Source organism: Balaenoptera musculus, chromosome 14 (assembly GCF_009873245.2).
Source record: "Balaenoptera musculus isolate JJ_BM4_2016_0621 chromosome 14, mBalMus1.pri.v3, whole genome shotgun sequence".
Classification (NCBI taxonomy): Eukaryota; Metazoa; Chordata; class Mammalia; order Artiodactyla; family Balaenopteridae; genus Balaenoptera; species Balaenoptera musculus.
The window spans coordinates 77,402,607-77,418,182 of NC_045798.1; the positions used below are offsets into that span (position 1 = coordinate 77,402,607).

General features: G+C 36.7%; 1 protein-coding gene across 1 annotated transcript in view; it reads left to right on the forward strand.

The window, feature by feature from the left end:
- PHLPP1 (PH domain and leucine rich repeat protein phosphatase 1) overlaps nt 1-15,576 on the forward strand; it is a 212,986-nt gene that overhangs the window by 190,132 nt on the left and 7,278 nt on the right. The window contains exons 13-14 of the mRNA XM_036822823.1: nt 4,124-4,254; nt 8,642-8,746. Coding sequence (XP_036678718.1) covers nt 4,124-4,254; nt 8,642-8,746 — 236 coding nt within the window. The remainder of the gene's footprint in view (nt 1-4,123; nt 4,255-8,641; nt 8,747-15,576) is intronic.

The following is a 15,576-nucleotide window of genomic DNA, read 5'->3' on the forward strand; positions in this document are numbered from 1 at the left end:
CGCTTGCTAGATGCCCTCCTGTTCCCATCTGCCTCTTTATCTTTAATTTGGATTCTTCACAAAAATCCTCCCCTGGAAAGCCCTCTCTGTGGTCTCAGTAGCTGCCCCTTCACTGTCACAGCCACGCACACTTGTACACATCGTTGATCATAGCAGCTGGAGGTAGGTAGTGGTGTTTATTTCCCCCTTTAGCCTGGGAGTTCCTCGGGGTGGGGACTGTGTCTGCCTTCTCTCGAGGTCCCTGATGTCTGGCTTAGTGTCTGCCATTTAGTAGATGCTAAATAAATGTTATTTTGATTGAATACTTGGATGTATTTGCTTCTTTTGACTTCAAAATGGAAATTAGTGAACCTGTTCGGAGGGGGAACATGTTATACATCAGCGGCTTTCACCTTGTGAGGACTAGGGAGTGCAGAAGGTGAGTGGGAGCCCCGCCATTTGGAGCTGTCAGAGCCGTTGAGCAGCATGGGTGAGGTGGGGGACTAGCTGTGGTCTGAAGAAGGAAGAAGCAAGGGGGTTGCAGAACCTCAGAGCTCACTAGCTCTGTTAAGTTGCTGATTCAGGGCAGCACAGGCAATTATTTGGCAGATAATGAATAATACACTGCTGTGAAAATTGATATGTTTATTTCTTTAGTAATGTTTTGTGAGGAATCATCATAATTAAGATATTGCAACTTTTGTGATAATTACACTTGAACTATACATCACATTGTATTCCCTTTTCTTTAAGATACACTGATTATTTTCCTTTACTCATATCTAATTGTATTAGCAGTCATTTCCTCTAAATCATGAGTTCCTTCTCAACTATGAGTTATCTCATTTTTTCTGAGGGTTGGATAATTCTGTTTTGAGTATTCTTACCAGAGTTTTGTATTATAGCAGAGTGATTTTTGTTACCTATATCCAAGAATGGGCCTGAAAGAGGGGATGATAACGTTTTAGATTCAATATTCTATTTCACAATGTATTTCCAAGAAAATTTTAGTGCACTAAATATAAATATATACATTAAACAACATAGAATATGTGGGTACTATTTTTTTCCTTAGGTCTCACTTCCACATTTTCTATTTTCTTGGTGGTCGCTGTTACAATTATTCAGTCAACAAGTGTTTGTCGAGGACTATTAAAAGAATAGGAGATAGTACTTGTAAGTAAAGCACTCACTATCTGCGTTAACACCAGTAGATTGGCACCAAGTACCAGTGTCCTGTAATTTTTAGGAATAAACCTCCTTCAGTGTGCAGAACTATATAAAGGTGTTTCTTCGCTTATCTGCCCTTAAAGAAAAGAGTTTCCTTCTCATGCAGAAACAATAGCATTTAAAAACGTATCAATTGCTTTGCAGTGCTACTTATTCTAGACTGAATTTAACCTAAACATGTGTATCTCAGTTCCCATCCTAAGAAATTTAATTACTGAAGAACCTTCTTGTAAGATCGATTCATTTATTCATTCAACAAATAATTGTTTACCAAGTGCCAGGCAATCGATTGTTTATTTGTTCCTCCTTTCGGTGAAGGCATCTATCGAGCCTCTGTTCTTTGCAGTGCACTGCACTTCCGATATAGGAGGAGAAGAAGCAGTCCCTTCTCTCTAGGAGCTCATGGTCTAGTGAAAGAAATAAATAAGCAGATACTTATAACAGGGGACATCTAATTGAAACGGGCACTGTAGTGGAATTGAGTGACATTGTAGTGGCGTTGAGTCTTAAAAGAATAAGGCAGATTACCAGGTAGAAGGCAAGGATAGCTTGAAGAGTTCCATTCACAGAGAATAGCATGTGCAAAGGCACAGACAAATGAGAACATGACACATGCAAGAGTTAACTTTGACACAGCTGAATATAGAGTGTGAGGAAGCAGGTGGTGAAAGGTGGGGTGAAGGCCTTAGTTGACATGTTGAGCACTTTGGTGGCAGATTGAAGGGTAGTAGGGAGCAACAGAAAGACTGAAGCTGGAGTGTGATGTGATAGAACAAACCACATCAGAGAATCACCCTGACAGCATTGTGGGGAATGCATCAGAGGGAAGTGAGACTGAAAGCAAAGTTCGGACGCCATTGTAATCCTCCAGGGGAAACGTGATGTGGGTCAGAACAGGACTGCGGGAACTGACTGCCATGAATTAAAGACTTGGTGATGAAATGGGCCTGGGTGGGGGCAGTGCGTAAGCACCATCTCTTAAGATCTGCGTTACCATCGCCAGCATTATCTTTATAAATGAATACCCTATTGAACTCATAATTTGATAATTTAAAGAATGAGCAATTTTACGTCTACAGAACTGTGAAAGTTTAAATCTTTAGAGGTAACATTAGAAAACATTGCTCACCAATTTCAAAAAATTCAGTAATGTTCTAAAATGTCTTTACTCTTTCCCCGTAATGCATGCTCTGACCTCTGAATTCATTTGTGTCAACCACTTTCGTTCTGTGTTGCCCACACCTGTCAGCCCTTAAGCTCATGTTTCATCACCACCAGGATACTGTATTGACACCATGTGTTGTTTTATCTGTACTGATGTATACTGACCATACTGCCAGAATAGCCCATACTACCAGTATTATCAGTGTTTCATTAAAGTCCAGTTGGCTATTCACGCAACCATTATTTATATTTGGAAAAACAAAAAAAGGAGATGACCATGTCCCTGTTGTTAACGTTTAGGTTAAGTGAATTCTTGTACTTCTGTTGAAAGTATTAAGACTATAAAAGGTGTTGGGAGTGAAGATATAGAATAAGTGAAATGTAATGGAATTGTACCTACATTTATGGGTTTTAAAAGTTTTTTTATATTAATAAGGCTAAAAGAAACAAAAATAGAATTCTAACACTGGTTGTGTTCAGGTGTTAAATTTAACGGTAAGTTTTCTAATCTCTGTCCAACTTTTTATAATGTGGTTATAATGCTCTCATGATAAAAAAAAATTACAGTATATCATTGCTACTGTTTCAGAGCAAGGGTATGAAACAATTTGTGTGGAAACATTGTATTGTTTGAATTCAACTGAGGATATATTTCTCCAAAAATAGAGGTTTTCATTTTACCCAGTCTCTACCCCTCCCCAATCCATAACAGATTTAAGTTCTTTAAAAAATTTTCCAGATAAAGATGAATTTGTCCACTTTAAGACTGAAATTCTTGGATACAATTTGCCTTTCAGTCCACCTTAAGATTTTTAATATGCTCTTTAGGCATTTAAAAAAATTATAATAAGGTACCAGCTCAAGCCAGATAATTGAATGCTTTCTCCCCATTCTGCCAAATTGTTGGTTATACATTCTCTTATCAGAAAAATTGCCAACTGTTCTCTCTTGTGCATGTGATCCTTCTTCTACCCTGGTCCCCGCTCCCATAACAGAAATGCAGCACCTCCTTTTGGGACTTAGCTCATTTAAGCCTTACATTTTGCAAGAAAGGTGGTGTTATTCCCATTCACAGATAACACATAAGTTTTGTTCTAATCGGTATGCTGAACCTTTTTGTGGCAGTTTTCCAAGTGAGATTAGGCAGGGCTGTTGGAGAGTCCAGGTATTGGATGCCTGGAGTGCAGGGTCTGTATTTGACTCCTGCCTTTTTCCCGTGCATGTAGTAGGCAGGCCCACCCGCTAGTCTTTCGCCACTTTCTTATTTAGCTTCTTTTGAATTATCTTCCCATTTGAATATTCGTTCTCTGCCTTCTCCTCATTTTGCGTGCTTTTTGGTTTGTCTTAAAAACCAAAGACAAGCCCTTTAAAGTTCCATCTTGATGTTGTAACTGTAACCCTCATGGCCACAGCAAGTGCGGAGATATTGTGAACAATGTGAGTGAGACACTATCTTTAGGCTTTTTCAGTTAATGCTTAATTTTTAAATGTAGAGATGATGTAAAAGGATGAAGCTGGGGAGTATGAAGAACATGGAATTTGTGTTATTCAAAGAAAGTAAAATTTTAATTACATTTAGCAAAGTCTGTTTTAAATGTTTATGGCAGAATAGCAGACCAACGTAGTTTCTGCATTTGGCCATCATAGTACAATGAACGGTCACACTGATATTCCTGCAACGAGTAGGGGCATAGAACTACCTTAACAACTTCTCCAGGCCATCTCCTTGTGTTTCCACTTGTTCCTTCAGTGCGTGGACCTGAGCTGTAATGAGCTAAGCGAAGTCACTTTACCAGAAAACCTGCCTCCAAAACTGCAAGAACTAGACCTGACTGGAAACCCCCGACTTGCCCTCGATCACAAAACCCTGGAGCTGCTGAAGTAAGTATTTTGTGAAGCGCTGCAGCCCCATCGCTATTCACTGAAAATGACATTTATCACTTAGTCAAAACATTAAATGGAATATGAAGCATCTGTTGACTTATTAGGCCTGTCTTCACACATTTGAAGTGAAGTGATTTGTGAGTCTGTAGTTCACCAAAATGGACGAATGGCCAAAAAAATGTTCAAATAATTGGTTACTCGTGTCCTTTCAGAAAGTTTTTGAGAAAGTGTCCAGACAAAAAGAGATGAGAATAATGAAACCAAAGAGGAAAAGGGGATTTAAAGACACAGGAGAGAGCAGTGAACAACCAAGAAATAAATATACATCTCATTTACGAATAATATGGTGTGATGCTTAATGCAAATGTTACAAAGGGATTTTGCAAGAGATTCATAATGTGGGGTAAATGAACTATTTGGAACTAAAATTCAGGTTATTTAAACAAAACTGGGAGAGTAGGGTAGTTAGATCTTGCTAAGTTGTCTTCCTGTTTTGGGAAGAGAGTTCATTGGTACTGTCTCATGTTTTCTGTTGATGGAGAATAACAGGTTGGAGTTCACTATGTAAAACATTAAAGTTAACCTTGTTAGAAAAGATGTCTTTATAACTGTTCATCACAGAACTCTAAATATCAATAAAATTAAATTATGCTTCACATAATAAATATTATACAGCTACTAAAAACAATGATGTGGAGTTATATTACTAACTTGAAAGATCTCTGCATATGACGTTAGGTGAAAAGAAAGTTTACAAAGAAATTTGTATAGTGTAATCCCGCTTTTTGTAACAAATTTGTGTGCATTTGGGGATGTGTGCATGTGTGTGCACATGCACAACTAGAAAATTCCTAAAAGGATATAAAACAAAATGTTAAAATGATGCTGTTCTCTGGATAATATAATTATGGATGGTCTTTACTTTCTTCTTTAAATTTTTCTGAATTTTCAGAGTTTTTTGCAGTGTATCTTAAAGTAACAGTCCTAGACATCAACACACATTAGACATTGTGTATGCCATCTGTGCTTAAACCCTGTTGTAATATCTGTTGCTGAAAGTCATCTTCCAATATCTTAGAAAAAACTGAAAAGGAGAAGAATTTTGGAAAGAAGAGTAATTGGTGGTCCATTATTATTATCCTAGGCTTTAGTACATATCAAAATTTGAAAATCACCTAAGGTGATTCCTGGTTGGAATTGGCTTAATTAGTGCCTGTTTGTTGATATTTTAAGTACTTAATGAGAAAATTGATTTAGTTGAAGAATATTGCCTAAGTACAGTGTCCTCGGGAAGCCACAGGGACCCAGGCTCTCTCCACTGTGTATCAGTATGTAAAGCCTTGGCCCAAATCCCTCAGTGTGTCCAGACCTTAGTTTTCTCATCTCTTAGGGAGGATGGCCTACACACTGTCTAAGGGACTTCCAGAACTAAGAATACATGGATTAGCAAAACCCGTTTGAAACCCGTTTTCATCTTTATAACGGGTAACTTTTTGAGTTTTTACAAATATGACATAATTTTATGGTAAAAATAATTATATAAAAATCTGTTAATAAATGGAAGTAGCTGTTTGGAGAAAAATAAAAGTTGAATTTTTATTGCACACCAACATAAATTCCAGCTAAATTAAAGAGTTAAATATGTAAAATGAAATAATTTTTAAAAGTAAGAAGAAATCATATGGATATATTTACAAACCAGAAAAGGACTTTTTAGGCCAGAAAAGGGGATGGGGGAAATCACAAAAGAAGTCAATATGTATAGAGTGGTTTTGATATTTATGTGATGTATATTTTTATATAAAAATACTTTTTTTACATAAAAGTTTTAGATATCTGTTCCAAAAGCTATCAAAGGTAAATCTAAAAGGCAAATGATAAACTGAGAAGAAACGTTGGCAAAAAATAAGAAAAATAAAAGCATTAATATTCTTAATAGAAAATGTTCTTATGAGTCAGTAGTGATAAGTACTCACTCAAGCAGAAAATAAGTGAAGGATATTAACATTTAATAAACAAAGTATGGATAGTTACATGAAAAGATCATATTCAGCCTTATTAGTGTATCAAGGAAATATTAAATAAAATATTTAAATGATAACATTTTTCTCCCTTAAATTGGTGTTGATGGAGGGTTGTAAATGGATATAACTTTTTAAAAAAGCTTTTGGCCCTGTGTATCAAGCTTTTAAAAGTATTCATATACTTAGACCAAGGTTTTCTGTGGTAAAAATTTATTCTAAAAATTAATCAGAGATATGGTATTTATTTTAGGTACAGAGATAGTCATCAAGATATTTCTAATTAAATTTAGGATGAATATAAAATGACATGGAGAAATGTTCATGATGTAATTAGAAAAAAGATGCAAAACCATATATATAATAGAATGACCCCATTATTATATAGGCATAAGACAGTATCTGTTAAAATTCTCTACCAAAGGACATATGTTACTGGAGTGGCCAGAGCTACTACAGTGAAGCACATGTGTGCTCTCAGATTAAAAAAAAAATTAGTAACAGACAGTGAAATCATAACACTCTTAGGTAAAAACGTTACCCTCTGTTTAATATCTAGAAGGTTGTGGCTTCTTAATAACTTGGGAGAGTTTCCACATCTAATGTATTACTTGCTCTTTTAGAGGCTTGGCCTATTTGTTCTACATGAGGCAGGCTTAGGCCATATGGCAACTCTTCCGTGTGACTGAGCTCCGGCTCCCAGATTCCCTCAGACTAATTTCAAGATGTACGAGAGTCAACATCCAGGTCACTTCAGACAGCTGCTCGGTCACACTGTGTTCAGCTTGGCGGAAATGAGAGATTGCTGCTTCACTAGAAAGGATTATGGGGGAGTTTAAGGATTATTTTTTTCTTTAATAATCAGGCCAGGCAATGGAATTATTTCTTTGAAGGCTCCCTGTTCTGTAAAGAGTATAAATGTCTTTAGAAAGGAGTCTTCCGTTTTTCTCCAGAACTCAGAAAGGTAGGAAAAATGTAGGGAGAACCTTTATGCCTTAAGAAACCCATTGCATTGCTTACTATTGTACATGGATCAAATTTGGTACCAGGTCATATGGAAAGCAAACAACAGCAGACTATCTTTTTAAATACACCTTTTATTGATGGGTTTGAAAGGAGGATATATCGCCCTGCTGTAAAATGAGGTATTTGACTTTGAGGTTTTCTGTTGACACTACCTATGATTTTTATGTTTTTCAGCTTTTTTAGGATAAAGGAAAAGGTGAATGTTTTCTGGTAATTAAGAGTAGAAATTTTTCTTTAATGAAATATTTTTAAATTAAAAAGAAATTGCCACCAAATATTTCTAGAATCAAAGTGAATATTATTAGACATTGATTTACTTCTGAGTTGAATGGTTCTTAGGAAAGGTATTCCGTATTTATTATATTTTGGAGTTAATGAATGCCAACAGATAATTTAAATTCTTGGGCTCAGGACAAAATTGTTTAGGTGTTAAGAGATATACATAATTCTGTTTCTCTTGTTTAAGTAAGGGGGGAATAAACTAGTGGCAATTTACAAATAGGGATTTATCTCACCATGTAGTAGGCGGCCTTTTAAAAACCTGCTTCACATCTGTATGACTTACTGTTTGTGAGCACTGAACGCTTTCTAGTAGGCTGGTTTTTAATGAACTGCATTTGAAGGTTTACTCTTTTAATATTTCTGTTTTTGGGTCCTTTTGGACCAGTTATAGCATATGAGAGCTGAGGTGAGATAAGAATTTGTCTCCCAGTTTATTTATATGTAGTTAATGTGTAATTTATTGAATACCCCTCATTTACTTCATAATTTTATGATATTGGTCTCAGCATGGTTGTGCAGGTGAGGAAAGAATTGGAAGCTTCAGGGGACAGCAGGTCCCCAGTAGCATCTGTGACATATTTGAAGGGGTGGTGTGGGCAGATACCGGATTTGAGGGTGAGTGTTGCAGAACTCTCTCATATGATCCAAACACAGTACAGTCGTGGCTTGGGTTTCATTCTTTTCAAATCTGGGCTTCATGTTGTGAGAAGACACCTAACTTAATAGTTAAAGTTCCTTTTCTCATGCCAAGGTTGAGAGCTGTCCCTTTCATCCCCAGGAGAGGGTAGCCATCTAGGGGTGGTGTGTGTGTGTGTGTGAAAGTGCCTAATAACCGATATTTGATGCTGATAAAACTAATTTTCATGCTCTGTATATATGCCCCTTTGTTTTCATTATGATGAGTAGCTAGTTCTTGTTGCTGATAGATATTTCAGACACATTAAACACAAGTGGTAAGTACAGAGTGCTTAGGTGTTTTTCATTTCTCAGGTAAAGGTAGCAATTTGCACATGTTCTGTTTTACTGATTCCCGGCCCCTCCGTTTCTCCGGTTAGTAATATCCGCTGTTTCAAGATCGATCAGCCTTCGGGAGGCGATGCATCTGGAGCCCCAGCTGTATGGAGCCATGGCTACACCGAAGCTTCAGGGGTGAAAAACAAGTAAGTGGGGTGAAACTTTGGAGTGAGAACCGCCGCCCGCCCGCCTCCCTGCTTTAGTGGGGTGGAAGCCCAGTGCTAGCACACACTCTCCCCGTGTCACATTCATTTCAGCATGTTTCCCCAGAGTGAGGCCACCTCATGACTTAGGCTGGAACATTAGGCTAAGCCCTGCTTGGCATCACATACTCTCTCTTTGTGAGGATGTTGCTAGGATACGGTGTAACTGACACATTATATCTATGTGAGACTCCAGTGTTTGGAGAAGGCAGAAGTATTGAAATGCATCCCTGCTCCTTTGAAAAGCCCCTTTATCTTTCTCTGAAGCCTGTTTACCAAGCAAAACAGGGATAGTATTAAAGGAGTAGAAGTAGCCTTGATTGTCCATATTCGAGATCCCTTATGTTATTGACAGTCACTGTTTCTGTGGAGCTGTTTTTTACAGTCTAAATTACCTTGTCAGGAGTTTGATGTCCATTCCCTGTAATGTCAGCTGCTTGTCTTGCCATCAGGTCTTGTCCGTCTTAATTTCTTTTTCTTCCCTATTTTCACCAACCTTCCCTGTCTCAGATGCAGATGTTGATTTCTTGAGAATTGTAATCCAGCTCTTCAGGCTTGGTTGCTTTTTATGAAGGGGTGCTGATAATCAGTACTAGAAAAGCAAAGGATCCTATAAATTAGAATAGTCATAATTTAATTAGCTAAGGTATAAGAACATAAAATATTGAGAGCAGGGGAAGGACAGGAAGCGGAGGATGATCCCATAATAGCTAACAGCATTCAACCCTGGGTGCACGTTAGAATCAGTCAGGTGAGGAACTTTAAAGACCATTTTCCAGCCTAGGCCCGTTAAATCAGAATGCTTTAAAATCTCCCCCAGGTGATTCTAATGTGCATCCAGGATTGAGAACCACTGACTAGCTTGAATACCCTTCATGGAAAATAAAAGGTGGAATTGTGGTTGCCATGCTGACTGCTTTTCCTTGGGTCAGAAAACAGAATGAACTCACGTTGTGCGTCTGACGCATTGATCCTGTCCTCTTTCCCTGAGACTGTGCTTTGGCATATTAGAGAAGACGTAGCCCCCATTTCAACATCTCTGTTCCATTTGCCCCCCCCAAAACAGGCAGAATAACCAGTTGTGTCTGGGCTCTGACTGCTTATTTCTATGTACTTTGTACTGTATATCATTATATTTGGGGGAGAGAGGAAGAAACTATACATTCTTTGGAACACTCAAAGTTCCTTCCTAGAGATCTTTCTTTTTTTAGATTAAAAGATCTTCTGTCTTACTTATAAACACCAGTATGTGAAACTGCTCTCTAATTCCAGAACACTGATGTGAAATCCAAGATTGGTTTTTAAACCTCTCTGGATATTAAAATGTATTATCTACTCATGTATATTAATGAAGCAGTGACCAGTTAGGTATTTTTTCCTACATAAATCCCCCTTCCACAATTCCTTTTTAAAAAAATTTTTGCTATATTGAAGTGTAAGATAAACGGTAAGCATACAACTCTATGAATCGTCCTTAAGTGAACCAGCACCTAGATTGAAAAATAGAACATTACCAGCACCTCATAAATCCCATGCCATCCCTGGCCCTCACTTAATTTTCCTTTGCTTTTTTACCCTTTGGTTTTGCCAGCAGAAGTTTCTCAAGAGTTTTCTTTTTGAATTGTGGATAAAGTAGATATATAAGCAAGAAGCTTGCTGCTTTGAAGGAAGGAGAGATATGCAGTTGTCCCTGCCCCCAAATCTCAATAGACATCTATTCTCTTCTCTCCCTCCCACTTTCCCCTATGGGTACTGGTGCTGTGTTGCCTCCCTATCAGGTCATTTCAGATCCTTTGGGAAAATCCAAGCAGGGAGCTGCAATCCTATAATTTAGGTTCTTCCTCAGACTAAAAAACAAACAGGAAGCTTCAGCGGAAAAAAAAAATCACCACTGTACTTTTAAAACACGTTATTTTTTTCATACCCCCTGCCTGATTCTTTCTAGCAAGGGGAGCCTACAGAGGAAGACAGAATTATAAGATGATTTAATATTATATAATTAAATTTTACTGTGCCACTAATTGTCATATAACTAGGGATGACTTTTTTTTTCTTTAATAAATGGAGGCAAGAATTTCAAAGTACTGAGGTAAGAGGCAGATTTCCTGGCTTTGAATCTGGGCTCTATACTTTTTTGCTATGTGACCTTGAGCAGTTACTCAGTCTCTCTTTAGCTTACTTTCCTGGTCAAAAATACTACTTGTCCTTATAGGGTTATTGTAAGGATCCACTGATTACATGCGTGAAGAACTTAGAATAACATGTGCCATATAGTAAACTCTATTTAAATGTTAGTTATTATTATCATTAATGATAATGATTATTACTATTGTTATTTATCCCCAAACTCCTTAAGATCAGGAATTATATTTTTAGGTTCATACCGCTGTTACCTAGCCATGATACATATTAGGTGCTTAATAACTTTTTTCTTTTCATTAATTTATATACAGTAATAAGGTATAATTTATATTCAACAAAATTCACCCTGTTTAGTGTACAGCTCTGCAAGTTTTGATGAAAGAGTATCATTGTGTAATCACCATTATAATCAGATTATAGAACAGTTCCTCAAAATGCCTCCATGCCCCTCTGTTGCAAATTCTTCTCCCCACTCCCAGCCCCTGGCAACTCCTGATCTGTTTTTTGTTCCATTAGTTTTGCCTTTTCTAGAATGTCATATAAATGGAATTATACAGTATATAGCCTTCTCAGTCTAGCTTCTTTCACTTAGCATCATGCATTTTAGATTCATTTGTGATGTTGCATGTGTTAGCAGTTTGTTCCTTGTTACTGCAGAGTATTATTCCATTGCGTGACTATGTTACAGTTTGTTTATCCATACACAACTTGAAGGATAAATTATTTAGATTGTTTCTATTTTTTAGCAAATACAAATACAAATCCCATAAACATATAAACCTGCATACGGGTTTTTGGGTGAACAAATGTTGTCATTTCTCTTGGGTGAATACCTATGAGAAGGATTGCTGAGTCGTTATGGTAAGTATATATTTAATTTTATAATAAACTGCCAAACTGTTTCCCAAAGTGGCTGTACCATTTTGCATTCCCAGCAGCAATGAACGAGAGTTCTCGTTGCTCCACATTCTCACCAGTACTTGTAAGATCAGGTGGTGGCAGTGGTGGTAGTGGTTTTGATCATTCTAATAGTGATATTTCATTGTGGTTTTAATGTTTATTTCCCTAGTGACTAATGATTGTTGATCATCTTTTCACATGCTTATCATCCATACCTATATCTTCTTTGGTGAGAATGTAATCTTTCACAATTAAATATGATGTTAAAAGTGTTTTTGTAGACTTCCTTTATCAAGTTAAGACAACTCGCTTCTATTCCTAGTTTGCTAAGAGTTTTTATAATGTGTATCAGATTTTGTCATAGGCTTTTTCTGCATCAATTGAGATGATCATATTTTTTCTTTCTTAGTCTGTTGATGTAGTGAATTACATTGATTTTAAAATGTCGAATCAGCCTTGCATTTTCAGGAAAAATTCCCCATGGTCATGATGTATTACCCTTTTTTATATGCTGCTGGATTCAGTTTTCTGGTAATTTGTTGAGCATGTCTGTATTCACAGATTAGCCTGTAGTTTTCCTTTCTTGTGGTGTCTATGTCTGGTTTTGGTATCAGGGTGATGCTGGCCTCATAGAATGAGTTGAGGAGTATTTCCTCTTCTTCAGTTTTCTGGAAGAGTTTGGAATTTATATTATTTCTTCCTTAAATGTTTGGTAGCATTTACTAATAAATCCCATCTGGGCCTGGAATTTTCTTTGGTTTATAACTAAACATACAATTTCTTTAATATAGAATTATCTCTTTCTTCTTGAATGAACTTTGGTAATTTATGTCTTTCAGAGAATTTATGCATTTTCATCTAGTTTTCAAATTTATTGGTGTAAACTTGATCATAATATTCCATTATTCTCCTTTTAATGTGTATAGGATCTGTAGTGATGATGTCTCTCCCCTCTCTCATTCCTGATATATTTGTCATTTGTCTGTTTATCCTGATCAAATTGGTTTGAGTTTTATCAGTTTTATTAATATTCTCAAAGAACCAGCTTTTGGTTTCATTGATTTTTCTGTTGTTTTCTGTTTTCTATTTCATTGACTTCTGCTTTTATTTTTATTATTTCCTTTCTGCTTGCTTTGGGTTTGTTTTGCTCTTAATTTTCTAGCTTCTTAAGGTAGAAGTTTAGGTCATTGATTTGGGCTTAAGGTATTAATATTCTATGCATTTAGAGCTATAAATTTCCTTCTAAGCAATTTTTCCAATATGGTTGGAGGTCATACTCTGAATCAGTTGAATCCTTTAAACTTACTGAGACATTTTCTGGACCAGAATATAGTTTATCTTGGTAAATACTCTGTGTGCATTTGGAAAAAATCTTGGGTAGGGTATCATTTAGATCAAGTTGGTTGATAATGTTGTTCAAGTCTTAAATATCCTTACTGATTTTCTGTCTACTTTTCCATCAGTGACTGAGAGACTATAACTATAGTTTTATCTGTTTCTCCTTGTAGTTCTCTCAGTTTTTGCTTCATGTATTTCCAAGCTCTGTTATTAGGTGCATAAACATTTAGAATGTTATAGCATTGTGATGAACTGACCCCTTTAACATTATGAAATGACTCTTTGTTTCTGTAATATTCTTTGTGCTGAAATATATTTTGTCTGATATTAATGTAGCTATTCCAGCTTTCTTTTGATTAGTGTTTAGCATAGTTGACCCTTGAACAACACGGGGGTCAAAAAACACAGTCAAAAGTCCACACGTAACTTTACATTCAGCCCTTTGTATCCGAGGTTCCACATCCGCAGATTTAACCAACCACAGATTGTGTAGTACTGTAGTAGTATTTAGAGGAAAAAAATCAGCATATAAGTGGACCTGCACAGCTTAAACCCATATTGTTCAAGGGTCCACTGTATATCATTTTTTATCCTTTTGCTTTTAAGCTATTTGTCTCTTTATTTTATTTATTTTTTTAATAAATCTAGATATTTTTTTTTAGTAAGTGTATTTCATTTATTTATTTGTTTGTTTATTTATTTATTTAGGCTGTGTTGTGTCTTCGTTGCTGCATGGGCTTTCTCTAGTTGCAGCGAGCGGGGGCTACTCTTTGTTGCGGTACGTGGGTTTCTCATTGCGGTGGCTTCTCTTGTTGCAGAGCTCGGGCTCTAGAGCGCAGGCTCAGTAGTTGTGGCGCACGGGCTTAGTTGCTCCATGGCATGTGGGATCTTCCCAGACCAGGGATCGAACCCATGTCCCCTGCATTGGCAGGCAGATTCTTAACCACTGTGCCACCAGGGAAGCCCCTGTCTCTTTATATTTAAAGTGTATTTCTTACAGGCAGTATTTAGTTAAATCTTGCTTTTTTATATAATCTGACTTTCTGTCTTTTTGGGTGGTGTTTAGACCATTTTTATATTTAATGAAGTTATTGGTATGGTTAGGTTTAAATCTGCCAATTTACTAGTATTTGTTTTCTGCTTGTCTCATCTGTTCTTGATTCTCTCTTTCTCTTTTTCTTCATTCTTTCGGATTGAATATTTCTTATTCCATTTTATCTCCTTTATTCTTATTAGTTCTACTTGTGTGTGTGTGGTTTGTTTAGGGTTTATAGCATAACCTTTACCTTATTAATTAATAAGGTTTACCTTCAAGTAATACATCATTTCACATATATTATAAGAACCTTACATTGTGTACTTCCATTTCCCCTCTCCTAGTCTTTGTGCTCTTGTTGTCATATGTTTTACTTCTACTTTTGTTGTAAACCCCAGGATACATTGTTAAAATTTTTACTTTAAACAGTTATTCTAAAGTAGTGTTTCTCCACTTCAGTATTATTGACATTTTGAGCCAGATAATTCTTTGTTGTTTTGGGGCAGGGGAAGGAGGGGGGTGCCCTGTGCATTGTAGTATATTTAGCAGCACCTCTGGCCTCTACCCACTAAATGCCAATATTACCACCACTCACAATCGTTACAAGCCAAAATGTCTCCTGGGGGCAAAATGTCCCCCGTTGAGAACCACTGTTCTAAAGTGATTTTTAAAATAAGAAAAAGAAAATGTTTATATTTACTCACCTATTTGTCATTTCCAATACACTTCATTCTTTTATGTAGATCCAGATTTCCATCTGGTAGTATCATTTTCTTCTGTTTCATGTAGTTCCTTTTACATTTCTTGTAGTGGTTGTCTTTTATTTGTGTGTCTGAAAATGTCTTTTTTGCACCTTTACTTTTGAAAGCTGTTTTCACTGGTTTAGAAATCCAGGTTGACAGTTTCTTCCCATAAGTACTTTAAAGATGTTGCTCCGCTGTCTCCTGCACTGTTTCTGATGAGAACTCTGCTGTCATCCGTCCTTTGTTCCTCTGTAGGATATGTTGTTCTCAACTCCCCAAACCCCGCCTTTATCCCTGGTTTTCAGCAATTTGATTTTGATGTGCCTCAGTTAAGTTTTTTTACGTGCTTTTACTTACTGTTTGTTGAGCTTCTTGTATCTGTAGGTTATAGTTTTCATCAGATTTGAAATATTTCCATCCATTGATTCTTCAAAACTTTTTTCTGTCTGTCTCTCTTCTCTTTTGAAGACTCCAATCCCCTGTGCGATGGGCTGCTTGAAGTCATCTCACCACTTACTGATGCCCTGGCTTTCAATTTTTCTCCTAGTCTTTTATTCATTTTGGACAATTTATGGGACACAGTTACATTACTTGGAAACAGTCTGATTAAGTGG